The sequence below is a fragment of the Leucoraja erinacea genome, chromosome 17 (assembly GCF_028641065.1).
Source record: "Leucoraja erinacea ecotype New England chromosome 17, Leri_hhj_1, whole genome shotgun sequence".
Taxonomy (NCBI): Eukaryota; Metazoa; Chordata; class Chondrichthyes; order Rajiformes; family Rajidae; genus Leucoraja; species Leucoraja erinaceus.
Window position 1 is genome coordinate 3,090,001 of NC_073393.1, and position 27,566 is coordinate 3,117,566.

At 45.1% G+C, this 27,566-nt stretch overlaps 1 protein-coding gene across 1 annotated transcript in view; it reads right to left on the reverse strand.

Annotated features, from left to right (window-relative positions):
• The window catches only part of abcc12 (ATP-binding cassette, sub-family C (CFTR/MRP), member 12), an 84,967-nt gene that overhangs the window by 37,284 nt on the left and 20,117 nt on the right, over positions 1-27,566 (reverse strand). The window contains 8 exon segments of the mRNA XM_055648386.1: positions 4,847-4,950; positions 6,951-7,040; positions 8,362-8,451; positions 9,522-9,621; positions 12,067-12,201; positions 15,616-15,819; positions 17,355-17,427; positions 25,056-25,180. Of these exon segments, the coding sequence (XP_055504361.1) occupies positions 4,847-4,950; positions 6,951-7,040; positions 8,362-8,451; positions 9,522-9,621; positions 12,067-12,201; positions 15,616-15,819; positions 17,355-17,427; positions 25,056-25,180 (921 nt within the window).

The following is a 27,566-nucleotide window of genomic DNA, read 5'->3' on the forward strand; positions in this document are numbered from 1 at the left end:
GAGAGCTAGATAGGGCTCTTAAAAATAGCGGAGTCAGGGGATATGGGGAGAAGGCAGGAACGGGGGGGGGGGGGGGGGGGGGTCACCTACTGATCACTTTCCCATCCACTCCCTACCTACCTAGGGGGCAATTTACAGAGGCCCGATTAACCTGCAAAGGTGCACGGCTTTGGGGCGTGGGAGGAAACCGCAGCTCCGGGAGGAAACCCATGCGACCACGGGGAGCACTTGCAAACTCCACATGGACAGCACCCGAGGTCAGGATCGAACCTGGGTCTGTGGAGCTGTGAGGCAGCAGCCGCCCCCCAAACTCCTGGTATTAACATCTGGGAGATTTTCCTTGTTGTCAAAGAATATAAAACATCTCTGTTTTTTGCAATATAGATATTCCAATTAAAGGGCATATTTCTGTGTACATAAACCCCTCTAGTTAATCTGAGACTTGTATAGCAATGAAACCAGGGAGTTGAGGATTCAGCACATGTCAAGCTATCTACAAAGTTACACTAATTAGATCTATGCTCCTGTTCTTTCCCTAGTGATTCTCTCTCTTTCATTCATTCAGTTTTTTTGAATATCATTATTTTATTTACTTCTAGATTTTACAATTTACAACGCTTGCTTCTCTTAGTTTCTTTATCAACCACGTTATTTATTAACAACGTTGAATCTCTGCTCTAAGATTAACAACACTAGGGGTTAGTGGAATCAAGGGATGTGGGGAGAAGGCAGGCACGGGATATTGATCGGGGACGATCAGTCATGATCACATTGAATGGCGGTGCTGGCTCGAAGGGCCGAATGGCCTCCTCCTGCACCTATTGTCTATGTCTCTATGTTTCAATTGACCACTTCAGTCTTTGGAAATAATTATCCTTATTTACGCTTTTTTATTCCTTATTTTATACCTTATTCATTCTTGCTATTGAGGGAGTGCAGCGTAGGTTTACAAGGTTAATTCCCGGGATGGCGGGACTGTCATATGCTGAGAGAATGGAGCGGCTGGGCTTGTACACTCTGGAGTTTAGAAGGATGAGAGGGCAATCTCATTGAAACATATAAGATTATTAAGGGCTTGGACACGCTAGAGGCAGGAAACATGTTCCCGATGTTGGGGGAGTCCAGAACCAGGGGCCACACACAGTTTAAGAATAAGGAGTAAGCCATTTAGAACGGAGACGAGGAAACACTTTTTCTCACAGAGAGTGGTGAATCTGTGGAATTCTCTGCCTCAGAGGGCGGTGGAGGCGGGTTCTCTGGATGCTTTCAAGAGAGGGCTAGATAGGACTCTTAAAAATAGCGGAGTCAGGGGATATGGGGAGAAGGCAGGAATGGGGTACTGATTGCGGGTGATCAGCCATGATCACATTGAATGGCGGTGCTGGCTCGAAGGGCCAAATGGACTCTACTCCTGCACCTATTGTCTATTGTCTATTGTCTATTACTCCGTCCTAATGTTGGTCAACTCTGCCATCTCTTCTTTTAACCCTCATTACTATAAGGAGAGCCATCTAGAAGGCTAAGATGTAGAAGGCTAAGCGGAGAAGGCAGCACGGTGGTGCAGCGGTAGAGTTCCTACTTTACAGCGCCAGAGACTCGTGATCGATGCTGACTACAGATGCTGTCCATATGGAGTTTGTACGTTTTCCCAGTGACCGCGTGGGTTTTCTCCAGGTGCTCCGGTTTTCCTCCGCACTCCAAGGACGTGGAAGTTTTGTTTTGTTAAAAATTGTAAATTGTCCCTAGTGTGTGTAGGACAGTGCTAGTGTACAGGGGTCGCTGGTCAGCACAGACTCTGGTGGGCCAACATAGAAACATAGAAACATAGAAATTAGGTGCAGGAGTAGGCCATTCGGCCCTTCGAGCCTGCACCGCCATTCAATATGATCATGGCTGATCATCCAACTCAGTATCCCGTACCTGCCTTCTCTCCATACCCCTCTGATCCCTTTAGCCACAAGGGCCACATCTAACTCCCTCTTAAATATAGCCAATGAACTGTGGCCTCGACTACCCTCTGTGGCAGAGAGTTCCAGAGATTCACCACTCTCTGTGCGAAAAAAGTTCTTCTCATCTCGGTTTTAAAGGATTTCCCCCTTATCCTTAAGCTGTGACCCCTTGTCCTGGACTTCCCCAACATCGGGAGCAATCTTCCTGCATCTAGCCTGTCCAACCCCTTAAGAATTTTGTAAGTTTCTATAAGATCCCCTCTCAATCTCCTAAATTCTAGAGAGTACAACCAAGTCTATCCAGTCTTTCTTCATAAGACAGTCCTGACATCCCAGGAATCACTCTGGTGAACCTTCTCTGTACTCCCTCTATGGCAAGAATGTCTTTCCTCAGATTTGGCGACCAAAACTGTACGCAATACTCCAGGTGTGGTCTCACCAAGACCCTGTACAACTGCAGTAGAACCTCCCTGCTCCTATACTCAAATCCTTTTGCTATCAAATCCTTTCCGCGCTGTATCTCTAAAATAAACTAAACTAAACTAGAATAAAAGATTTACGAGGATGTTGCCAGGACTAGGGGGTCTGGGCGAGAGGGAAAGGTTGACTAGGCTGGGTCTCTATTCCTTGGAGCGCAGGAGGATGAGGGGAGATCTTATAGAGGTGTATAAAATCATGAGAGGAATAGATCGGGTAGACACACAGGGTCTCTTGCCCAGAGTAGGCGAATCGAGGACCAGTGGACATACGTTTAAGGTTAGGGGGAAAACATTTAATAGGAACCTGAGGGGTAACTTTTATGGTGGGTGTATGGAACAAGCTGCCAGAGGAGGTAGTTGAGGCTGGGACTATCGCAAACATTTAAGAAACATTTAGACAGGTACATGGATAGGACAGGTTTGGAGGGATCTTATCGAAACGTATCAAATTATAAAAGGACTGGACAAGCTGGATGCAGGAATAATGTTCCCAACGTCGGGCGAGTCCAGAAACAGGGGGCCACAGTTTTAGAATAAAGGGGAGGCCATTTAAGACTGAGGTGAGAAAAAAAGGAATAGGCAACGTTTCGGGTCGAGACACTTCTCCTCAAAGGATTAGGCGACGTTTCGGGTCGAGACCCTTCCGGGTCTCGACCCGAAACGTCGCCTATTCCTTCGCTCCACAGATGCTTTAGAATAAAGGGGAGGCCATTTAAGACTGAGGGGAGAAAAAATATTTCTCACCCAGAGAGTTGTGAATTTGTGGAATTCCCTGCCACAGAGGGCAGTGGAGGCTAGGTCACTGGATGGATTTAAGAGAGAGTTAGATAGAGCTCTAGGGGCTGGTGGAGTCAAGGGATATGGGGTAGAAGGCAGGCACGGGTTATTGATTGGGGACGATCAGCCATGATCACAATGAATGGCAGTGCTGGCTCGAATGGCCGAATGGCCTCCTCCTGCACCTATTTTCTATGTTTCTATGTTTCTCTGATATGGACCAGATGCAGGCAGGTGGGGCTGGTATAGATGCGACATGTTGGTCGGTGTGGGCAAGTTGGGCCGAAGGGCCTGTTTCCACACTGTGTCACTCTTTGACTTGTACCACCATTATCACAGCTTTTGTGCGATCACTAGTTTCTGCAGTTGTTTTAATATTGCACAATTTAAATTATATTGACCCTATTCAATGTTGCAACCAAAGGTGTCCTTTTACACCTGTATATGTTAGTGGCATGCACTGCCATATTTTACCGATGATTGATTGAAAGATACAGCAGGGAAACAGGCCCTTCAGCCCACAGAGTCCATGCTGCCCATCATCGATCACCCGTTCGATGTTATCCCACTTTCTCATCCACTCCCTACACACTAGGGGGCAATTTACAAATGGGCAAATTAACCTACAAACCTGCATGGCTTTGAGATGTGGGAGGAAACCGGAGCACCCAGAGGAAACCCACGCGGTCACAGGGAGAACGTGCAAACTCCACCCAGACAGCACCCGAGGCCAGGATCGAACCCGGGTCTCTGTGACTGTGAAGCAGCAGCTCTACATTGGTAAATGGTAGGGAATTGAAGAATGTAGGTGAACAGAGGGATCTGGGAATAACTGTGCACAGTTCCCTGAAAGTGGAATCTCACGTAGATAGGGTGGTAAAGAAAGCTTTTGGTGTGCTGGCCTTTATAAATCAGAGCATTGAGTATATCAGTTGGGATGTAATGTTAAAATTGTACAAGGCATTGGTGAGGCCAATTCTGGAGTATGGTGTACAATTTTGGTCGCCTAATTATAGGAAGGATGTCAACAAAATAGAGAGAGTACAGAGGAGATTTACTTGAATGTTGCCTGGGTTTCAGCAACCAAGTTACAGAGAAAGGTTGAACAAGTTAGGGCTTTATTCTTTGGAGCGCAGAAGGTTAAGGGGGGACTTGATAGAGGTTTTTAAAATGATGAGAGGGGTAGACAGAGTTGACGTGGAAAAGCTTTTCCCACTGAGAGTAGGGAAGATTCAAACAAGGGGACATGACTTGAGAATTAAGGGACTGAAGTTTAGGGGTAACATGAGGGGGGACTTCTTTACTCAGAGAGTGGTAGCTGTGTGGAATGAGCTTCCAGTGAAGGTGGTGGAGGCAGGTTCGATTTTATCATTTAAAAATAAATTGGATAGTTATATGGACGGGAAGGGAATGGAGGGTTATGGTCTGAGCGCAGGTATAGAGGACTAGGGGAGATTATGTGTTCGGCACGGACTAGAAGGGTCGAGATGGCCTGTTTCTGTGCTGTAATTGTTATATGGTGTGTATGGTTATCCGCTGCCCCACTGTGCCTCCTATGCTGGAAGTACCGCCAAGATATTTATGGGGGCTTTATGCTCAATGAAAATGAACCAAAAATGGTTAAAATGGCTAACAACTTACCCCAGCTCCCTCTGATATCCAATAACTCAACCACCATCCGTTAAAGGTTGTGCAGGCTATCATGAGGCCGAACAAGATGAGAACAAACAGAAAGAAAACATATCCTGGAAAATAAATGAAAATTAAATTCAATTGACCTTCTGAAAAAGAACTAACAATGTGTAAAGCCCAGGCAAGTACAAATAATAATGAAACTAAATGAAAATGAAAATATGCATTTCCACCCATACATCTGTACAGGTATTTAGATTCATACAGCATAGAAACAGGCCAAGGTGTGCAGGAAGGAACTGCAGATGCCTGTTTACACCAAAGATAGACACAAAATGCTGCAGTGACCCCATCTACACGTCCCACCTGCCTGTGTTTGACCCCATATCCCTCTAAACGTTTCCGATCCATGTACCTGTCCAAATGTCTTTTAAATATTGTTATAGTACCTGCTTCAACTACCACCTCTGGCAGCTCGTTCCATACACCCACCATCCTTTGTGGAAAAGTTGCCCCTTAGATTCCTATTAAATCTTGCCCCCCTCACATTAAGCCTTTGTCCCCTGGTTTTTGATCCCCCTGCTCTGGGTAAAATAATGTGCATACATTTGATGATTCTATAATTGTTGATTTAATTGATGAAATTCTTTGCCACAAAAGACAGTGGAGGCCAAGTCAGTGGATATTTTTAAGGCAGAGATGGATAGATTCATGATTAGTACATGTGTCAGGGGTTATTCAATTTAATTCAATTCAATTCAATTCAATTCAATTCACTATGGAGAAGGCAGGAGAATGGGGTTAGGAGGGAGAGATAGATAGAAGCATAGAAACATAGAAAATAGTTGCAGGAGTAGGCCATTCGGCCCTTCGAGCCTGCACCGCCATTCAATATGATCATGGCTGATCATCCAACTCAGTATCCTGTACCTGCCTTCGCTCCATACCCCCTGATCCCTTTAGCCACAAGGGCCACATCTAACTCCCTCTTAAATATAGCCAATGAACTGTGGCCTCAACTACCTTCTGCGGCAGAGAATTCCACAGATTCACCACTCTCAGCGTGAAAAATGTTTTTCTCATCTCGGTCCTAAAAGATTTCCCCCTTATCCTTAAACTGTGACCCCTTGTCCTGGACTTCCCCAACATCGGGAACAATCTTCCTGAATCTAGCCTGTCCAACCCCTTAAGAATTTTGTAAGTTTTTATAAGATCAGCCATGACTGTATGGGCCGAATGGTCTAATTCTGCTCCTATCACTTATGACATGGACATTCATACATGCCATTCCTGCATCGGTCCCACAAGTAGATATGATTGAGTATAATAACAGAATGGAGAATCGAAAGTGAAATGAGTTTAGGTAAAATCAACACATTGAAAATATTCTAAGTGTAAAAATACATGCAGCTGGGGAACTCGAAAGGACGGCTAATGTACAAAAATAAACTGTCCTCATTTGTCATTTGTGAAAAAAAAAAGTATTGTCAAGAAGATGAAATTGAAACAGGAATAGAAACTACTGCCAATTATGTACCGTAGCAGGTTAAAAACTTCTGCCGAGAAATGAAAAAAATATCACTTTGAATGCAAATCTTTCCTTACACTGTTACAAGTGAGAAGAAAGATGTGTCTAGCATTGTCCAAACACAAAGTGCTGGAGGAACTCAGCGGGCCGGGCAGCATCTGTGGATGGAATGGACAGGTGACGTTTCAGGTCGGGACCCTTCCTCAGTCTCATAATTTCTTGATTAGTGCGGGTGTCAGAGGTTATGGGGAGAAGGCAGGAGAATGGGGTTAGGAGGGAGAGATAGATCAGCCGTGATTGAATGGTGGAGTAGACTTGATGGGCCGAATGGCCTAATTCTACTCCTATCCCTCATGACCTCATGACATGGACATCCATATAACACAGTTACATGGATAGAAAGTGTTTGGAGGGATATGGGCCAAATAGATCTAATCCATAATGCCAAGTTGATATGGACAAGGTGGGCCGAAGGGCCTGTTTCCATGCTGCCTCGACGTGAAACATCACCAATTCATTTCCTCCGGAGATGCAGTCTGACCTGCTGGGCTGTGTATAATTTAAACCATCCGCAACATTTCTTACCTCCCCCTGCCTTGATGTAACGGTGGTAGATTTTTGCTGGGACAGAGCCCGTCGCTGCTCTTTCCGCCTGTACAAGCCGTCCTTTAGGGGCTGGAGAAATAAATTTACAAATCAGATATTCAACCTGAAATTAATATCATAGATTACTTTCAGAAATCCACACCTCAGTCTGAAGAAGGGTCTCGACCCGAAACGTCACCCATTCCTTCTCTCCAGAGATGCTGCCTGTCCCGCTGAGTTACTCCAGAATTTTGTGACTCTCTCCGATTTTATTTGGAGACTGATTCCCAGAGAGTTGTGAATCTGTGGAATTCTCTGCCACAGAGGGCAGTGGAGGCCAATTCGCTGGATGTTGCCTTGAAGGTACAAGGTACAAGGAACTGCAGATGCTGAGAACCTCACCTTAATTACAACCAGATAACCACAGTCTAACGTAACCCCCGCACTTAACTAGAAACACTTTCAAGAGTCAAGAGTGTATTATTGTCATATGTATCAAAACGGAATAACGGAATTCTTGTTTATTCCAGCAGACAACAGGTCTATAAACACAGTAAATAATATATATCATATGATGAACAAACTTATTTGGTTTGTGCAACATCTGTGTTTTGTCCTTTCCATTGCCAGCCATTCTTCCGTATTTCTAATTTAATTAGAAGAGCAAATCCTTGCCTCTAACCCTACCCTTCCAACTTCACTCTGTAGAGATACAGCACAAAAACAGGACCTTGGGCCCACTGAGTCCACACTGACCAGTGATCACCCCATGCACCTACTCACTCGGGACCATTTACACTCTGCAGAAGTCAATTTACCAAAGCCGATTAGCCTACAAACCTGTACGTCTCTGGAGTGTGGGAGGAAACCGGAGCACCCGGAGCAAAAAAACCCGCGCGGTCACGGGGAGAACGTGCAAACTCAATATAGACAGCGCCCATAGTCGGGATCGAACCCAGGCCTCTGGAGCTGTGAGGCGGCAACTCTACTGCTGCGCCACCGTGCCACATCCAAATCACTCATTTAATGATTGAGGGACAACTTTACAAAGCTAAGATTGGGTCGATTGAATAGCGTACAGGGCTGTGGCTGCATGCAAGAATCATCGCAATAAATAGGCAGCGCAGCGCTAACATGCAGCCTGTTTTGTATCAGCGAGCAACATTACACATTCAATGTTCTTGCTTCTCTGGAGACACTGGATTTCATCCCAATAAAGTTTAATTAGGGAGAAAAACTGTATTTGAGATTTGTTTCAAGAAAACATTTCGAGTGATTCGGAATAAAATATGTAAATCTTGTCAAGTGACAATTGAATGCGACGTTTTAATCTTTCTTGAAAACCCAGGGGAACCACTGAGGATGTTTGAGTGAAACCTGTAAAAGATGAGGATAATTCTGAATACTTCACCTCTCTCAGTGTGTCCATTCGGCCGCGCTCTCGTTGCATTCTCAACACTCTCGCCTGTTGCGACATTTTTCTCATCAGTCATATCGAAGGCTGAAATGTGGCAAAATATGTTTATACCGGCTTTGCATCTGAAAGGGCATTTTACTGGAAACTCATATTCACATTAAACACACACTATAGTATGTCAATAGAACAGGATTTTAGAAGGCTAATGCGCCAAGGTTAAGCATTTGATGTCTCCTATTTAGTGAGCATTTGTTTAATTGGAGAACAAAAGGAATTAATAATAAGAAAATCAATTATATGACCACATGATCACAAGGTCCAGAAGATATCGAAACATCTAATAGCCTTTTTCTGAAGAGGATTCTGATACTGTATCGAGAGGACAATGTGGGATTTCAACAGAACCTTGGTTAAAACCTCAGTTCCAATATTAAGCACTGAACCACCAGAAAGGGGCAATAGTTTTGTGGTGGGCGGTCGTATTGGTGGCATTGGGGGGGGGGGGGGGGGGGGGGGGGGGGGGGTTGGTAGGGGCTAACAGTAAAACTAGACTTCACTCAGCCTAGAATAAAATAAATGATTTTATTTTTACACAGAGCATTGGAAATGTGAAATATTCTCATCCACGATATTACAGAGCTGGGGCAACTAAAATATCCAAGGGCCGGGTCAATATCTTTTTATTTGGTAAGGGTTTTAAGAAGATACATTAAAGGTGAGAAAGCCATTCTATTGATCAGTCACATTGTGAGGGGTGGGGTGAGGGTGGGGAGTCATATGGAGGTGTATAGAATTATGAGAGAGAATGTAGATGTGGTAGATATTCAGAACCTTTTTCCTAACGGTGGAAATGTCAAAGGGTTTAAGGTGAGAGGGGTAAAGTTTCAAGGAGATGTGCGGGGTAGGTTTTTAGGCAGAGGGTGGTGGGTGCCTGGAATGTGCTGCGCTGATGATGATGGTGGTGATGATGGCAGATATGATGGTGGCATTTGGACAAGCACATGGATGAGCAGAGAATGGAGGGGCATGGATCAGCGGGCATTAGTTTAACCCGGCCTCATGTTTGGCACAGGCATCATGTTCTCGTGCCGTGCTGTTCTACATCCTCTGTTGCTGCCTCTGTCCCTGAGCGTGACATTTGTAAGCAGTTTTACCAGCATTGTCCAAGCCTTGGTGTCGTGTGATGGAGGGAGTACGTCCATGTACGTTTCCTTTTCCTGAACTCAGTGGCAACATCCCATCATGTTCTGATTCCTACAACAGAGTATAGAAGTTGGGAGGTTGTATAAGACGTTGGTGAGGCAGCATTTAGAGTATTGTGTTCTGTCCAGGGCACCGTGTTGGACAATAGACAAAAGGTGCAGGAGCCAGCACCGCCATTCAATGTGATCGCAGCTGATCATCCACAATCAGCCATGATCACATGTTATAGGAAAGTTGTTGTCAAGGTGGCATGGTTACAGAGAAGATTTACAAGGATGAGTATAGAAGTTGGGATGTAATGTTAAAATTGTACAAGGCATTGGTGAGGCCAATTTTGGAATATGGTGTACAATTTTGGTCGCCTAATTATAGGAAGGATGTCAACAAAATAGAGAGAGTACAGAGGAGATTTACTAGAATGTTGCCTGGGTTTCAGCAACTAAGTTACAGAGAAAGGTTGAACAAGTTCGGGCTTTATTCTTTGGAGCGCAGAAGGTTAAGGGGGGACTTGATAGAGGTTTTTAAAATGATGAGAGGGATAGACAGAGTTGGCGTGGAAAAGCTTTTCCCACTGAGAGTAGGGAAGATTCAAACAAGGGGACATGACTTGAGAATTAAGGGACTGAAGTTTAGGGGTAACATGAGGGGGAACTTCTTTACTTAGAGAGTGGTAGCTGTGTGGAATGAGCTTCCAGTGAAGGTGGTGGAGGCAGGTTCGTTTTTATCATTTAAAAATAAATTGGATAGTTATATGGACGGAAAGGGAATGGAAGATTATGGTCTGAGTGCAGGTAGATGGGACTAGGGGAGAATACGTGTTCGGCACGGACTAGAAGGGTCGAGATGGCCTGTTTCCGTGCTGTAATTGTTATATGGTTATATGGTTATGTTGCCAGGGCTAGTAAAGCTGGGACATGTTGGCCGGTGTGGGCAAGTTGTGCCGAAGGGCATGTTTCCACACTGTATCACTCTGTGACTCTATACCGAAGATAGACACAGAGTACTGGAGTAATTCAGCAAGTCAGGCAACATCTGTGGAGAAAGAAATTGGGTGACGTTTCGGGTTGGATATTTTCTTCAGACATTAATGATGGATGCTAGCACCAAAAGCCTTTTTAACTGAGCCTTGAAACATATAAGATTGTTAAGGGCTTGGACACGCTAGAGGCAGGAAACATGTTCCCGATGTTGGGGGAGTCCAGGACCAGGGGCCACAATTTAAGAACAAGGGGTAAGCCATTTAGAACGGAGACGAGGAAACACTTTTTCTCACAGAGTGGTGTGTCTGTGGAATTCTCTGCCTCAGAGGGCGGTGGAGGCAGGTTCTCTGGATGCTTCAAGAGAGAGCTAGATAGGGCTCTTAAAAATAGCGGAGTCAGGGGACATGGGGAGAAGGCAGGAACGGGGTACTGATTGGGGATGATCAGCCATGATCACATTGAATGGCGGTGCTGGCTCGAAGGACCAAATGGCCTACTCCTGCACCTATTGTCCATTGTCTGTTGTCTATAACTTGTAGCCATGGACTTGAATCCTGCAAAGACCTCTTTAGTAAATTCCCCTTCTCCACCACAGGGAAATGATCAGTTCTCAGCTCATTGCCAGGTCTAAGGATCAATCCGATGTTTTAGAAACATAGAAACATAGAAATTAGGTGCAGGAGTAGGCCATTCGGCCCTTCGAGCCTGCACCGCCATTCAATATGATCATGGCTGATCATCCAACTCAGTATCCTGTACCTGCCTTCTCTCCATACCCCCTGACCCCTTTAGCCACAAGGGCCACATCTAACTCCCTCTTAAATATAGCCAATGAACTGGCCTCACCTACTTTCTGTGGCAGAGAATTCCACAGATTCACCACTCTCTGTGTGAAAAAAATAAATCTCATCTCGGTCCTAAAAGACTTCCCCCTTATCCTTAAACTGTGACCCCTTGTTCTGGACTTCCCCAACATCGGGAACAATCTCCCTGCATCTAGCCTGTCCAACCCCTTAAGAATTTTGTACGTTTCTATAAGATCCCCCCCTCAATCTTCTAATTTCTAGCGAGTACAAGCCGAGTCTATCCAGTCTTTCTTCATATGAAAGTCTTGACATCCCAGGAATCAGTCTGGTGATTCAGTCCATAGCCCCAGTGGAGGGGAGGAGTTCGAATGGTATTGTTTATGTGTATTTGGAACCATATGTACAGACAGGATTGTGACTGTGTATAAGTGCATACATAGTGACACAATGACAAATAAGTTCCTCAAGTGGCATACAAATGTCTGGTTTAACATAACAGGTGATTATATATTAAGTAGAATTCAATATGATGAGCTTGCTTGGGTGCCTGTGAATGTGATGCTTCTGCGACAGAACTCTAGGATGATCTGCTGTGATGCTGACAGCTGATGTGTGACTTGTATATCTTGTTTGTACATCTTGGTAATAAATCTTGAGTGCAAAAAAAATAAATTTGAATATACATTGCAGAGCATTCTGAATTAGCTTACATTAGGTTGGTTCATTTGGTAATTACTGATGAGATTGGCGTAGTGTCCGTTCCTGCTCATCAGTGCCTCATGCTTTCCCTTTTCCTTGATTTTTCCGTTTTCCAACAAAAGGATCTCGTCACAGTGCTCCAAATACTAAAGATGATTAAAAAAAAAAAAATTGATTACCTGGTGTTGATGCAAGGCACCACAAGCTTCCAATCCTGAACTCCACAATCCCTTGGGAAAAACCTGCACACACCACACTGTGGGTTTAAGGCCACATGGCTCATAAGTTCATAGGAGCAGAATTGGGCATTTCAGCCCATCAAGACCACTCCGCCACTCAATCATGGTCGATCTATCTTTCCCTCTCAACCCCATTCTCCTGCCTTCTCCCCAGAACCTCTGACACCCGTACTAATCAAGAATCTGTAAATCTCCGCCTTAAAAATACCTATTGACTAGCAATGTTACAAAATTTTGAGATTTAAAAAATCAAGTCTTTAATTTATCCCATCAGATAAAGCATAAAAATAAGTTTAATTTGACACCTAATTCACTTTCATATCTTCAGTATTAAAAAAGTTATGGCCATTTTCATACTCGGAAATTGGCATCTTGTTCCCTATTGCTTTTTCATTGACTTAACACAAAAGCTGTGATCAAGAACATTTAAAAGCTGATAACTTTCTTAAAATTTAAGAGAACTGAAAGAAATTTTCAGTTATTATAGATTGAAGCATTCTGAAACAAATATGAAACAATCTTACTTGGATGACTTGAAATTAAAGCATATAATTAGTTAGTTACCTAATTGTAGCTAATTACAAAATTCAATTACTAGATCTAAACATCTATCCTTTTCTTAGATTAACATTTTTAAATAGCCTAAGTGTCCAAGTAACATTCACACAAGAATTCAGAATATAACATAATTTTTAAATCTCATTGTCATGGGTTTATAGGCCAAATGGAAGGAATTTAATGTTTAATACCTGTAAATTAATGGCCATTTAAATCAGCTTGCGAGTGGGATTTTCTGGAACGGGACCATTTGGAACGTTCAGGCTGCAGTGAATTTAGTCCCCCATATCAGCAGCAAATACACTGCCGGTTCTTCGGGGGGGAAAAAAATCACCGTTTCGCAACTTAAAAGTGAATTAAATACATCTTAAGAAACACTTTTATACATAAAAATAAACTACTTTCTTTTACCTGGTCCCTCCATAAAATCCGTCCCAGTTGTCGGCATTGACGGCTTCAGAAGCTGATTTTAAAATCATTCCAGCGATTAACTTGTCGGGTGAATTTTTTTTTAAACACACAGAACGGCCGTAGGAACGATTCTTTAGCAACATCTTGCACTCCAACAAATATAATTCAGGACCAGGTCGGGAAAAAAACACCGTTTTAACCCCGCCCCCCCCCCCTCAAACGCGCCAAAATCGCGCACACGGCCAGTGGCAGAATTGCAGCGCCGCTGAAGGTAAGTTTTGTAACATACCTACATTGACCTGGCCTCCACAGCCGTCTGTGGCAATGAATTCCACAGATGCACCACCCTCTTGCGAAAGAAATTCCTCCTTTCTAAAGATACGTCCATTTAATCTTAAGGTAACGGCCTCTGGTCCTAGACTCTCCCACTAGTGGAAACATCCAGGCATTTCACTATTCAAAGGTGGTACATCATCTACTCTGACAGGACACAGACTAATCAGAAGGAAGTAACAAATAGATCGCAATAGGTTTTGTTGAAGGTGGTTGCCGGAGGTTTGTAGATAGTGGAACCGCCTCAGAGGGCGGTGGAGGCAGGTTCTCTGGATGCTTTCAAGAGAGAGCTAGAGAGGGCTCTTAAAAATAGCAGTCAGGCGATATGGGGAGAAGGCAGGAACGGGGTACTGATTGGGGATGATCAGCCATGATCACAGTGAATGGCGGTGCTGGCTTGAAGGGCCGAATGGCCTACTCCTGCACTTATAGTCTATTGATTCTCGAGCGTATGGAACGAGCTGACAGAGGAGCCAGATACTATACTGAGATGTAAACGATACTTTAGTAGGCGGCACGGCCGTGCAGCGCCAGAGACCCTGGGTCGATCCTGACTACAGGTGCTGCTGCATGGAGTTTGTACGTTCTCCCTGTGACCGCGTGGGTTTTCTCCGGGTGCTCCAGTTTCCTCCCACATTTCAAAGACATAGAAACATAGAAACATAGAAAATAGGTGCAGGAGTAGGCCATTCGGCCCTTCGAGCCTGCACCGCCATTCAATATGATCATGGCTGATCATCCAACTCAGTATCCTGTACCTGCCTTCTCTCCATACCCTCTGATCCCCTTAGCCACAAGGGCCACATCTAACTCCCTCTTAAACATAGCCAATGAACTGGCCTCAACTACCCTCTGTGGCAGAGAGTTCCAGAGATTCACCACTCTCTGTGTGAAAAAAGTTCTTCTCATCTCGGTTTTAAAGGATTTCCCCCTTATCCTTAAGCTGTGACCCCTTGTCCTGGACTTCCCCAACATCGGGAACAATCTTCCTGCATCTAGCCTGTCCAACCCCTTAAGAATTTTGTAAGTTTCTATAAGATCCCCTCTCAATCTCCTAAATTCTAGAGAGTATAAACCAAGTCTGTCTAGTCTTTCTCCATAAGACAGTCCTGACATCCCAGGAATCAGTCTGGTGAACCTTCTCTGCACATACAGACATACAGCTTTGTAGGTTAAAATACCTGTAAATTGCCCCTAGTGTGTAGGATGGAACTAATGTATGGGGTGGTCGCTGGTCGGTGCAGACTCGGTGTGACAAAGGGCCAATTTCCGTGCTGTATCTCTGAAGTCTAAAGTCAAAAGGTGATCGCGGTCCAAGCACTGGCTAGCATCCAGGAGTCATGTCCACAAGAAAACATGGATCACTAAGATAGACACAAAATGCTGGAGTAACTCAGCGGGGCAGGCAGCATCACTGGAGAGAAGGAATGGGTGACATTTCGGGTCATAGAAACATAGAAACATAGAAAATCGTGCAGGAGTAGGCCATTCAGCACATTCAATATGATCATGGCTGATCATCCAACTCAGTATCCCGTACCTGCCTTCTCTCCATACCCCCTGATCCCTTTAGCCACAAGGGCCACATCTAACTCCCTCTTAAATATAGCCAATGAACTGTGGCCTCAACTACCTTCTGTGGCAGAGAATTCCACAGATTCACCACTCTCTGTGTGAAAAAATGTTTTTCTCATCTCGGTCCTAAAAGATTTCCCCCTTATCCTTAAACTGTGTGGCCCCATGTTCTGGACTTCCCCAACATCTTCCTGCATCTAGCCTGTCCAGCCCCTTCGCTCCATAGATGCTGCTGCACCCGCTGAGTTTCTCCAGCATTTTTGTGTACCTTCGATCTTCCAGCATCTGCAGTTCCTTCTTGAACCCTTAAGAATTTTGTAAGTTTCTATAAGATCCCCCGCTCAATCTTCTAAATTCTAGCGAGTACAAGCCGAGTCTATCCAGTCTTCCTTCATATGAAAGATCACTATGTTGCTTTAGACAAGGTCTAAAGTGAAGGATTACCTGCAGCTGATGAGTGACGAGAATCACAGTTTTCTCTACGAGTGCTGTTTTGATGCATTGTTCAAAGACGTGCTTCCCGACGTGAGCATCCACAGCCGACAGGGAATCGTCCAGTAAATATATGTCCTGGTCTGAGTACACCGCTCGAGCGAGGCTGATCCGCTGCTTCTGACCCCCCGACAGGTTGATACCCATTTCACCCACCTGGGATGGAAGTAAAAAAAACTCAATTTACACTTAGACAAGGACAAGGACAACAGGACTTCATGGTCAGGTCAAGATCCCTTTACAACATCTGGGACATGAAAATGGCCACACATCTGGGGATCTGTACACTATCTCAGTGTAAAGCTGCTGTACACTGGTACTGTATCTGAAATGTATTTCAGTGCTTATGTATAGACAATAGACAATAGACTTCACCCCCTCCGAAGACTACGGAAAGCAGGCCTCCCCACCACACATCTACGGACTTTTTACAGGGGGACTGTCGAGAGCACACTGACATACGGCATCACTTCCTGGTTCGGGAGCTGCAAGGCGTACGAACGGCACCAACTGGACAGGATAGTGAAGACCGCAAGCAGGATTATTGGTGCTCCACTCCCCTTCCTGCTGGACATATATAAGAAGAGATGCATCAACAGAGCCATCTCCATCATCAAAGACCCTTACCACCCATCGCATGACTTTTTCACCATCCTCCCATCTGGGAAGAGGTACAGGAGCATCAGCTGCAAAACCAGCAGGATGCTCCTCAGCTTCTTCCCACAGGCTATAAGACTGTTAAATGAACTTTCCCCCTGCCAAGTATCGCGCACAAACCCCCCACACTGCAGCAGAGCCACTGTTGTGCCGCTGCCGGTCGGAACGGCTGTTGAATGTTATTGAATGTTATTAGAGAGTTAAATTGTTCATGACATGTATTTTAATTTATTTTGTAACGAAAACTGAATGGACACTGGTTGAGAAACGTTTTTTTGTTTCCTCTGAGTATGCGAATACTCAGGAAATGACAATAAAGATTTACAAATAGGTGCGGGAGTACGCTATTCAGCCCTTCGAGCCAGCACCGCCATTCAATGTGATCATGGCTGATCATCCACAATCAGTACCCCGTTCCTGCCTTCTCCCCATATCCCCTGACTCCGCTATCGTTAAGAGCCCTATCTAGTTCTCGCTTGAAAGTATCCAGAGAACCGGCCTCCACCGCCCTCTTGTGAACTTGTGAAAAGCTTTTCACTGTACATGTGCCAATAAACTATACTCAAACTGAAACTCAAGACATTTGGACAGGAACTGCAAGTAAGAATTTATTTATTCCGTTTTGGGGCAAATGACAATGAGCTATACTTGACTCTGGGTTACTTGGACAGGAGAGGAGCATGGAGTCATAGAGTGATACAGCGTGGAAACAGGCCCTTCGGCCCAACTTGCCCAGACTAGTCAACATGTCCCAGTTACACTTGCCTGCGCTTGGTCCGTATCCCTCCAAACCTGTCCTATCCACATACCTGTCCAACTGGTTCTTAAACATTGGGATAATCCCAGCCTCAACTACCTCCTCTGGCAGCTTGTTCCGTACACCCACCACCCTCTGTGTGAGAGGCAGAGAAATGGAGGCGTGATGTGGGCACAAGGAGTCGGCATAGATGGGCATCGCAGTCGGCATGGATGGGCTTGGCTGATGAGCCTGTTTCTATGCCATACAACTCCAGGTCTCGCTGAAAGCTTCTTACTTCAGTTGTGTCTCCAAAGGGCAGCGCGGCAAAGTCTTGTCCCAGACAGCAGATTTCAATCACCTTCTTGTACCTGGCCATTCATAAAGGAGAGGAATCATCAGTCAACATTGTTCCACCCTCTTAACACGCAGTGAGATCCCCCCCTCCCTCCCTCCCTCCTCCCCCCTCTCCCCTCCACGGCCAAACGCAGGCAGGTGGGACTAGTGTAGATAGGGCAAGTTGGGCCGAAGGGCCTGTTTCCACACTGTATCACTCCACAACTCTAATAACACAAACTCACAAAGCCATGCTCAAAACTCTCCGAGACTGCCTTACAAACTGATCTACAAACCTGCACGTCTTTGGAGTGTGGGAAGGAACCGGAGCATCCGGAGAAAACCCACGCGGTCACGGGAAGAACATGCAAACTCCGTACAGACAGCGCCTGTAGTCTGGATCGAACCCGGGTCTCCGGTGCTGTGAGGCAGCAACTCTACCGCTGCACCATCTTGCTGACCCTGAGTGATGAAGTTCAAATCACCGACTTTCTACGGCAGCAATTTAATTAATTAAATGAATCTATTCCACTATTACTGAAGGAAATATAAATGCCGGGAGTGCATTGTTTTTTTCCGTTAGTTTAGAGATACAGCGCGGAACAGGCACTTCGGCCCACCGAGTCCGCACCGACCAGCGATCCCCGCACACTAACGCTATCCTACACACACTGGGAACTAGTTACATTTAATCCAAGCCAATTAACCTACAAACCTTTTGTTTAAGAAGGAACTGCTGATGCTGGAAAATCGAAGGTAGACAAAAGTGCTGGAGAAACTCAGTGGATGCAGCAGCATCTGTGGAGCGAAGGAAATAGGCAACGTTTCGGCCTGAAACCCGAAGCTTTTCGGCCCGAAACGTTGCCTATTTCCCAAGGGTTTCGGCCCGAAACGTTGCCTATTTCCCAAGGGTTTCGGCCCGAAACGTTGCCTATTTCCTTTGCTCCATAGATGCTGCTGCACCCGCTGAGTTTCTCCTGCACTTTGTTTTGTTAACCTACAAACCTGTTCATCTCTCGAGTGCGGGAGGAAATCAAAGATCTCGGAGAAAACCCACACGGTCACGGGGAGAAGGTACAAACTCTGTACCGACAGCACCCGTAGTCTGGATTGAACCCGGGGCCTCTGGCGCTGTGAGGCAGCAACTCTACCGCTGAACCAACATGCCGTCCGAGTTTTTACATGTATTTGCTACATAAATGTAGGCAGTTGGATTAAAGCTGTGTACTCTGCTGGCTTTTGTAGGGTAGCAAGTTAAACTAATGCATAGTTTAGACCAAGAGTAGGGGGATTGTCCTTGATGTCCCAAACAATAGTCACCCTTCAACCTCAAACATGCGTTCCCTGATTGTTTGATGGTTTTATTCACCGCTATGCTCAAAATCAGCTGCTTTGAATTCAACGACCTCGTTTTAGAAGGACCTTGTTATCGGTGAAGTGCTTTGTGAGGGAACAAAGTGTGTTACATAAACGTTAATGCATCTCGTTAACCTACACGCAACATTATATAACCTCATTTTGGTTTTCCATAATCAGAAAATGGGCTAATGCAGGCCTGGCATGGAAAATTCCATTTAGATTCATGACTGCCTTGTCCACTCATTTAAACTTATGTAACTTTATTTAAAGTGTCGTACTGTAGCGGAGCCTGCTGGCGCACGCAGGCGTCGAACCCAGCGTTCAGAAGCCACGGTCACGTGACTCGGGAGGGGCTGTTTGTTTTCGCGCGGTTTTGCTTTCGCGCGCCGGTTCAGCGCTGACCGCTGATGTGGCCGGCCGTGTCGAGAGCGCGTGTTTGCCGAAAAGTGAATTTTCGAATAAAAATTTGCTTAAAACCTCAGTTGGCGTTCTTGAGACCGGCAAAGCAGTACTTTTATATTCTTTAGCCCAAGTAGCAAATGTTCTGAACGTTTTGTATCTCTTCCTCTCTTCCGTTTCACTCTACGCACAGTTTAGAAATATAGAAACATAGAAACATAGAAATTAGGTGCAGGAGTAGAGGCCATTCGGCCCTTCGAGCCTGCACCGCCATTCAATATGATCATGGCTGATCATCCAACTCAGTATCCTGTACCTGCCTTCTCTCCATACCCCCTGATCCCTTTAGCCACAAGGGCCACATCTAACTCCCTCTTAAATATAGCCAATGAACTGTGGCCTCAACTACCCTCTGTGGCAGAGAGTTCCAGAGATTCACCACTCTGTGTGTGAAAAAAGTTCTTCTCATCTCAGTTTTAAAGGATTTCCCCCTTATCCTTAAGCTGTGACCCCTTGTCCTGGACTTCCCCAACATCGGGAGCAATCTTCCTGCATCTAGCCTGTCCAACCCCTAAGTTTGCACCTAAACCATTGTGAAACCTATTAGCATTGCTCACTTCTTCCTAATTCCTATTTCCTTCTGTAATCCAATCTTACTCGAGCTGCTGAGGGCTCTCGACCCGAGACGCCACCCATTCCTTCTCTCCAGAGATGCTGCCTGTCCCGCTGAGTTACTCCAGTTTCTTGTGTCGATCTCATTCCAGCTGCAGTTTTTTGCCCACCGAGTACTGACGAAACTATCGTTTTTCAATGGGATTTAGTTGAGTTTATAGACACAACATGGAGACAGACCCTTCCATTCACGGAGTCCACACCACCCATCGATCACCCGTTCACACTAGTTCTATGTTATCCCACTTTCTCATCCACTCCCTGCACACTGGGGGACAATTTACAAAGGGCCGATTAGCCCACAAACCCGCACGTCTTTGGAACATAGGAGGGAAACCGGAGCACCCGGAGAAAGCTCACGCAAGTCACAGGGAGAACGTGCAAACTCCGTACAGCCAGCACCTGGAGTCAGGATCGAACCCAGGACACTAGCGCTGCGAGGTTGCAGCTGTACCGCTGTGCTACCGTGCCTGTATCTGTATGTATTGTGCTTCCAGGCCTGCAGGTGGGAATTTCACTGTTCCGTTGCCTTGGTGAATGACAATTTAAACACTCTCGACCCTTGACTCCGGAAGTGTTTGATTCTCTCACCAAGGCCAGGATTTGAATTTTGACTGGGATCTGAGATTGACAAATGATCCAAGCACCTAAATAATTGGAGAGCTACTAGTGTAGCTGACTTCTTCTTAACTCCTCTTCACTTCTTCAATCCAATCTTACTCCAGCTGCACCTAATGCCCGGAGCTGAAATCTCTATCTAAAGTACCATTCACATTCATTTTATGCACGATTTTTCAGTTGAATTTAGTTTAGTTTCAAGATACACCGTGCCAACTGACCCTTCCATCCACCGAGTCCATGTAACTCAGCGGGACAGGCAGCATCTCTGGAGAGACCCTTCTCCAGTCTTCAGCCAGTCTGAAGAAGGTCTCAACCCAAAACGTCACCCATTCCTTCTATCCAGAGGTGCTACCTGTCCTGCTGAGTTACTCCAGCATTCTGTGGCCATATGCTTGTGTATAGTCATCCTTGTACTGAACTGTGCAGAAAAAGGAATTTCACATTAGGACATGTGTCTAAATTACCAATGAATCATTTTTACTCATTACAGAGCATCTGATCAAAGGCCAGCACAGTGGCGCAGCGGGTAGAGCTGCTGCCTCCCAGCGCCAGAGACCCTGGTTCAATCCTGATCCCGGTTGCTGTCTATGTGGTGTTTGCACATTTCCCCCTGTGACTTGGCCTCCACAGTAGGTTCCACACATTCACCATCCTCTGGCTAGAATCTCCTCCTCATCTCCAAAGTGCACACTCGGGGGCAATATACCGGAGGGCCGATTAACATACGTCTTTGGGATGCGGGAGGAAACCGGAGCACCTGGAAGAAACCCGCCCAGTCACAGGGAGAACGTGCAAACTCCACGCATACAGCACCTGTGGTCAGGATCGAACCTGCGTCTCTTGCACTGTGAGGCAGCAACTCTACCAGCTGAGCCACTGTGCCACCGACATGCCATTGAAGTCAATTGCAGGAGTGTTAGATAAAGTGCAGCCATTTGGATTGACCATGTTTAATTTACAATGGAGATGAGTCGAGGAACATTTCTATTATGAAAGAATATATAAATAATGGAAGTACAGGGACGAGGGGTTTCATGTCATTAAGGATACAACATAATGCTCACAGTTCAGTAGCCACTGGGCCTACAGACATACACCAACGTGGTTTCATGTACAGACTGCTCCATAATTACATTTCTCATTTCAATCTCCCTGCAGAATACAGTTTCATGATTTCAGTTTTGAGGAGTTCATTTATCACCTGAAGCAAGTGAATAGCTTAGACATGTGGAGTTACTAAACCATTTTTTCAGCCGACTTGAACTTTAAGTAGAACTGACAGCTTGCTCAGTCTAAACTCAAACCTGTTTCTTTCTGCATTTCATTAGCCTTCCTGTCAGTGAAATACAGTCGGAATATCCAACTGCAAGAGAAAGCAGAGGCAATGACAGCTCGATATCCCGATAAACTGGTAACCTGATTATAGAACGTAAAACGAGTACATTCCAACCTGCGCTCCAAGGAATAAGGTCCGAGCTGACCCGACCTCTCCCTGCAGCTCAGATCCTCGGATCCTGGCAACAGCAGTGGCACAGCGGTAGAGTTGCTGCCTCACAGCGCCAGAGACCTGGGTTCGATCCCAACTGCGGGTGCTGTCTGTGTGGAGTGTGTGCGTTCTCCATGTGACTTGCGTGGGTTTTCTCCGGGTGCTCCAGTTTCCTCCCACACTCCAAATATGTGTGGGTTTAAAGGTTAATTGGCTTCTGTAAACTGACCCTATTGTGTAGGATAGAATTAGTGAATGGGGGGGTCGCTGGTCGTCATGGAGTCGTGACAAGGGGGAGGTGGGTTGGTTGTAGGTTTGTTACCTAAACTTAGAGAATTCAATGTTCATATCGTTAGGCTGTAAGTTGCTCAGTTAAGCTGTAATGAATTATCTTTATGCATCAACGTAGTTCTCAGTTTAGTTCAGTTTAGAGATACAAAGCGGAAACAGGCCCTTCGGCCCACCGAGTCCGCGCCGACCAGCGGTCCCCGCATACATTAACACCGTCCAACACACACTAGGGACAATTTTTACATTTACACCAAGTCAATTCACCTACAAACCTGTTCGTTTTTGGAGTGTGGGAGGAAACCGAAGATCTCGGAGAAATCCCACACGATCACAGGGAGAACGTGCAAACTCCGCACAGACAGCACCCGTGGTCGGGATCTAATCCGGGTCACCAGCGCTGCAAGTGCTGTAAGGCGGCAACTCTACCGCTGCGCCACCGTGACCGCCCCCGTGATACTGTTCATAAAGTCTACTAATTCATTAATTCCAAATCTGCCTCGATTTTCTGTTTTCCATTGCACTAGTTCTGTATCTGCACATCTGCACTAGTTCAATATCTGCACATCTGCACTAGCTCTGTATCTGCACATCTGCACTAGTTCTGTATCTACACATCTGCACTAGTTCTGTATCTACACATCTGCACTAGTTCTGTATCTACACATCTGCACTAGTTCTGTATCTACACATCTGCACTAGTTCTGTATCTACACATCTGCACTAGTTCTGTATCTACACATCTGCACTAGTTCTGTATCTGCACATCTGCACTAGTTCTGTATCTACACATCTGCACTAGTTCTGTATCTGCACATCTGCACTAGTTCTGTATCTACACATCTGCACTAGTTCTGTATCTACACATCTGCACTAGTTCTGTATCTACACATCTGCACTAGTTCTGTATCTACACATCTGCACTAGTTCTGTATCTGCACATCTGCACTAGCACTAGTTCTGTATCTGCACATCTGCACTAGTTCTGTATCTGCACATCTGCACTAGTTCTGTATCTGCACATCTGCACTAGCTCTGTATCTCTTTCTCGTGAGTTTCTGCCTTTGTGGCTGTTTGCATCCAAGTCTGTGCCCAAGTGCAGGTGCTTTTGAAGAGCTTTGATGCTTCTCAGCTGCTTATTCTCCTTGCCTCTCAATGTTTAATGCTTTTGCTCATTATTTGACTCAGATGATCTGTTCCACTTTCCCATTTACAATTCCTCTTGGAATTGATTGCTTTTTCCATTATGTTGCCTCTGTGTCATTCTGTACTAATGCATCTGTTCACAGCATGGTATTTGGTTGTGAAATACAAGGCTGAGATTTGAATAATTATTTGGCCTGCTCACCACAACCATGTTGCCTGAACTGCAAATTTACTACCAACTAGTAGAAAACTGCTTGATGACAAAGAAATATCTAATGATATTAAATATCGTTTAATATTAATGTAAGATATAAGATAATTTAATATTTGAGCAGTAGAGATGGGTGTAGATGTGTGGACCCCACATGTTACCTTATTATCACATATGTTTATATTATATAAAATAGAAAAATAGAAAATAGGTGCATTCGGCCCTTCGATCCAGCACCGCCATTCATTGTGATCATGGCTGATCGTCCCCTATCAATAACCCATACCTGCCTTCTCTCCATATCCCTTGATTCCACTAGCCCCTACAGCTCTATCTAACTCTCTCTTCAATCCATCCAGTGACTTGGCCTCCACTGCCCTCTGTGGCAGGGAATTCCACACATTCACAACTCTCTGGGTGAAAACGTTTTTTCTCACCTCAGTCTTAAATGGCCTCCCCTTTATTCTAACACTGTGGCCCCTGGTTCTGGACTCGCCCAACATTGGGACCATTTTTCCTGCATCTAGCTTGTCCAGTCCTTTTATAATTTTATATGTTTCTATAAGATTCCCCCTCATCCTTCTAAACTCCAGTGAATACAAGCCTAGTCTTTTCAATTTTTCCTCATACGACAGTCCCGCCATCCAAGGGATCAATCTCGTGAACCTACGCTGCACTGCCTCAATCACAAGGATGGCCTTCCTCAAATTAGGAGACCAAAACTGTACACAATACCCCAGATGTGGTCTCACCAGAGCCCTATACAACTGCAGAAGAACCTCTTTATTCGTATACTGAAATCCGCTTGTTATGAAGAGGATCTTACAAAATCTTACAAAAAAGATATATATTATTAATAAACTAAGACTTGAATGTAAAATATTGAAGTTAATAAATATCTAGTAAAATATTGGTGTCTCAGAAAATATAAGATATAAATCAAAAATATTAAAAATATGAAATATCTTAAAAGATCAATATTAGGGTGAAAGGTATTAGCGTGGCATGGTGGCCCAGCGGTAGAGCTGCTGCCTTACAGCTCTAGAGACCTGAGTTTGTTCCTGACTATGGGTGCTGTCTGTACGTTCTCCATGTGACCCTATGAGTTCCCTCCGGGTGCTCCGGTTTCCTCCCACACTCCAAAGACATGCGGGTTTGTAGGTTAATTGGCTTCTGTAAATTGTCCCCAGTGTGTAAGATGGAAATAGTGTAGAGGGGTGAAAGCTGGTCAGCATGGACTCGGTGGGTCGAAGGGCCTGTTTCCATGCTGTATCTCCGAAAGGACAACTTCCTCGTGGCGATCCCTGGAAGCGACGCACTCTGTGACGCGTCGGGCGCCTATTCTGTCAACGTGTTGGACGATGCCGGGCGCAAACAGCGAGCAACATCGTCTGACACATGAGCGTACGATCGTTCACCGAACTGAACCAAACTGAACTGAACGGAACGAAATTAAATCGATTGAAGATCAACACACTTACCTTTCATTATCTAACGTCCTTCCAAATAATATGTTTTCCCTGATTGTCCCATGAAATATCCAAGCTTGCTGGGATACAAAGGCCAGTGATTCATTGACAGCGACCGTCCCACTATGCAGATTCATCTGCAACGAGGAAAATAAATGATGAAACTAGATCCCTGCCTCTGCAACATGCAAATGGTCCTAATGTCAACTTCCTGCCTAAATCTTCAGTGATTAAACCAGTTATGATTTGATGGGAAAATCAAACATTTTCCTGAAGTTAATCGGGAGATTTTTGCGCAGCGCCAGAGACCCGTGTTCGATCACGACCTCGGGTGCGGCCCGTGTGGAGTTTGCACGTTCTCCCATGTGACCGCGTGGGTTTTCTCCGTGCGAGTTTGTAGGTGAATTGGTCCGCTGTAAAGTTTCCCCTGGTGTGTAGGGGAGTGGATAAAAAAAGTGGGAAAACATAGAACGAGTGTGAACAGGTGATCGATGGTCGGCATGGAGTCGGTGGGCCGAATGGCCTGCTTCCATGTTGTATCTTTCAATCCACACGATGCAATTTTACAATATGGGATTATATCTAATAAGCACGTACATTTATTTGGCCAACATAATGTGCAGTCAGAACAACATATTTTCCTCCCAAATTTCCGCAGCGACAGTCGTAATAAATCTATCCATCATCCTTTTTTGTTATTTATGGGGAATTTTCCCATTGAGACTAGTCCCACATTATAGACACTTTCACATCCACCTACTATACAGTAGAGGCCCTTCCCATCAGAACTGCCCCCTCCATCGACTCCTTTAAGTCAGTGCTAAAAACGTATCTATACTCCCAAGCCTTTCCTGACGTCCACTGAGCGAGGGCTACATGTATATATGTATGTAGTTTGTTTGTTTATACTATTCTTATAACAAATGTAAAGCACTTTGGCCAACGAGAGTTGTTTTTTAAATGTTCTATATAAATAAATGTGACTTAATTTGACTTACACTCAGAAAGAGCTTCTTCCCCTGTGTTATCAGGCTTCTGAACGGTTCATTCCATAAGCAAGGGTACTGTCCCATTCACCATCTACCCCATTGTGGACATTGGACTTTGGTTCTGGAACTGATGCATGGATTTGGACCAAACGCGGGCAGGTGGGACTAGTGTAGATGGGGCAGGTTGTTCAGCATGGGCAAGCAGGGCCGAAGGGCCTGTTTCCATCCTGTCTGACTACATGATACTCTACAATGCTGCAAACTATATTTGGCACTGTGTATCTTCCCCCTTGCTCTATCTAACATACTTGAGTTTGACTTAATTGTATTTATGTAGATTATACCTGATCTGCTTGTAGAGCAAATCAAACAACACTTTTCATTGTTCGTTGACACACGTGACAGGAATAAACATAAACCTAAACATATGCAACATAGAAACATAGAAAATAGGTGATGGAGTAGGCCATTCGGCCCTTCAAGCCATCACCGCCATTCAACATGATCATGGCTGATCATCCAGTTCCTGCTTTCTCCCCATATCTCTTGATTCCGTTAGCCCGAAGAGCTATATCTACCTCTCCCTTGAAAACATCCAGTGAATTGGCCCCCACTCTCTTCTGTGGCAGAGAATTCCACAGATTCACAACTTTCTGGGTGAAAAAAATGTTCCTCATCTAAATGGCCTACCCCTTATTCTTAAACTGTGACCCCTGGTTCTAGACCCCCCCCAACATCGGGAACATTTTTCCTGCATCTAGCCTGTCCAATCCCTTAAGAATTTAAGTCCAGTCATTCCATTCTTTCAATAGACAATAGGTGCAGGAGTAGGCCATTCGGCCCCGAGCCAGCACCGCCATTCAATGTGATCATGGCTGATCATCCCCAATCAGTATCCCGTTCCTGCCTTATCCCCATATCCCCTGACTCCACTATCTTTATGAATCATATAGAAACATAGAAACATAGAAATTAGGTGCAGGAGTAGGACATTCGGCCCTTCGAGCCTGCACCGCCATTCAATATGATCATGGCTGATCATCCAACTCAGTATCCCGTACCTGCCTTCTCTCCATACCCTCTTATCCCCTTAGCCACAAGGGCCACATCTAACTCCCTCTTAAATATAGCCAATGAACTGGCCTCGACTACCCTCTGTGGCAGAGAGTTCCAGAGATTCACCACTCTCTGTGTGAAAAAAGTTCTTCTCATCTCAGTTTTAAAGGATTTCCCCCTTATCCTTAAGCTGTGAACCCTTGTCCTGGACTTCCCCAACATCGGGAACAATCTTCCTGCACCTAGCCTGTCCAACCCCTTAAGAATTTTGTAAGTTTCTATAAGATCCCCTCTCAATCTCCTAAATTCTAGAGAGTATAAACCAAGTCTATCCAGTCTTTCTTCATAAGACAGTCCTGACATCCCAGGAATCAGTCTGGTGAACCTTCTCTGCACTCCCTCTATGGCAATAATGTCCTTCCTCAGATTTGGAGGCCAGAACTGTCAACAGTCCGCAGATGGAACCAGTTTTGTTATC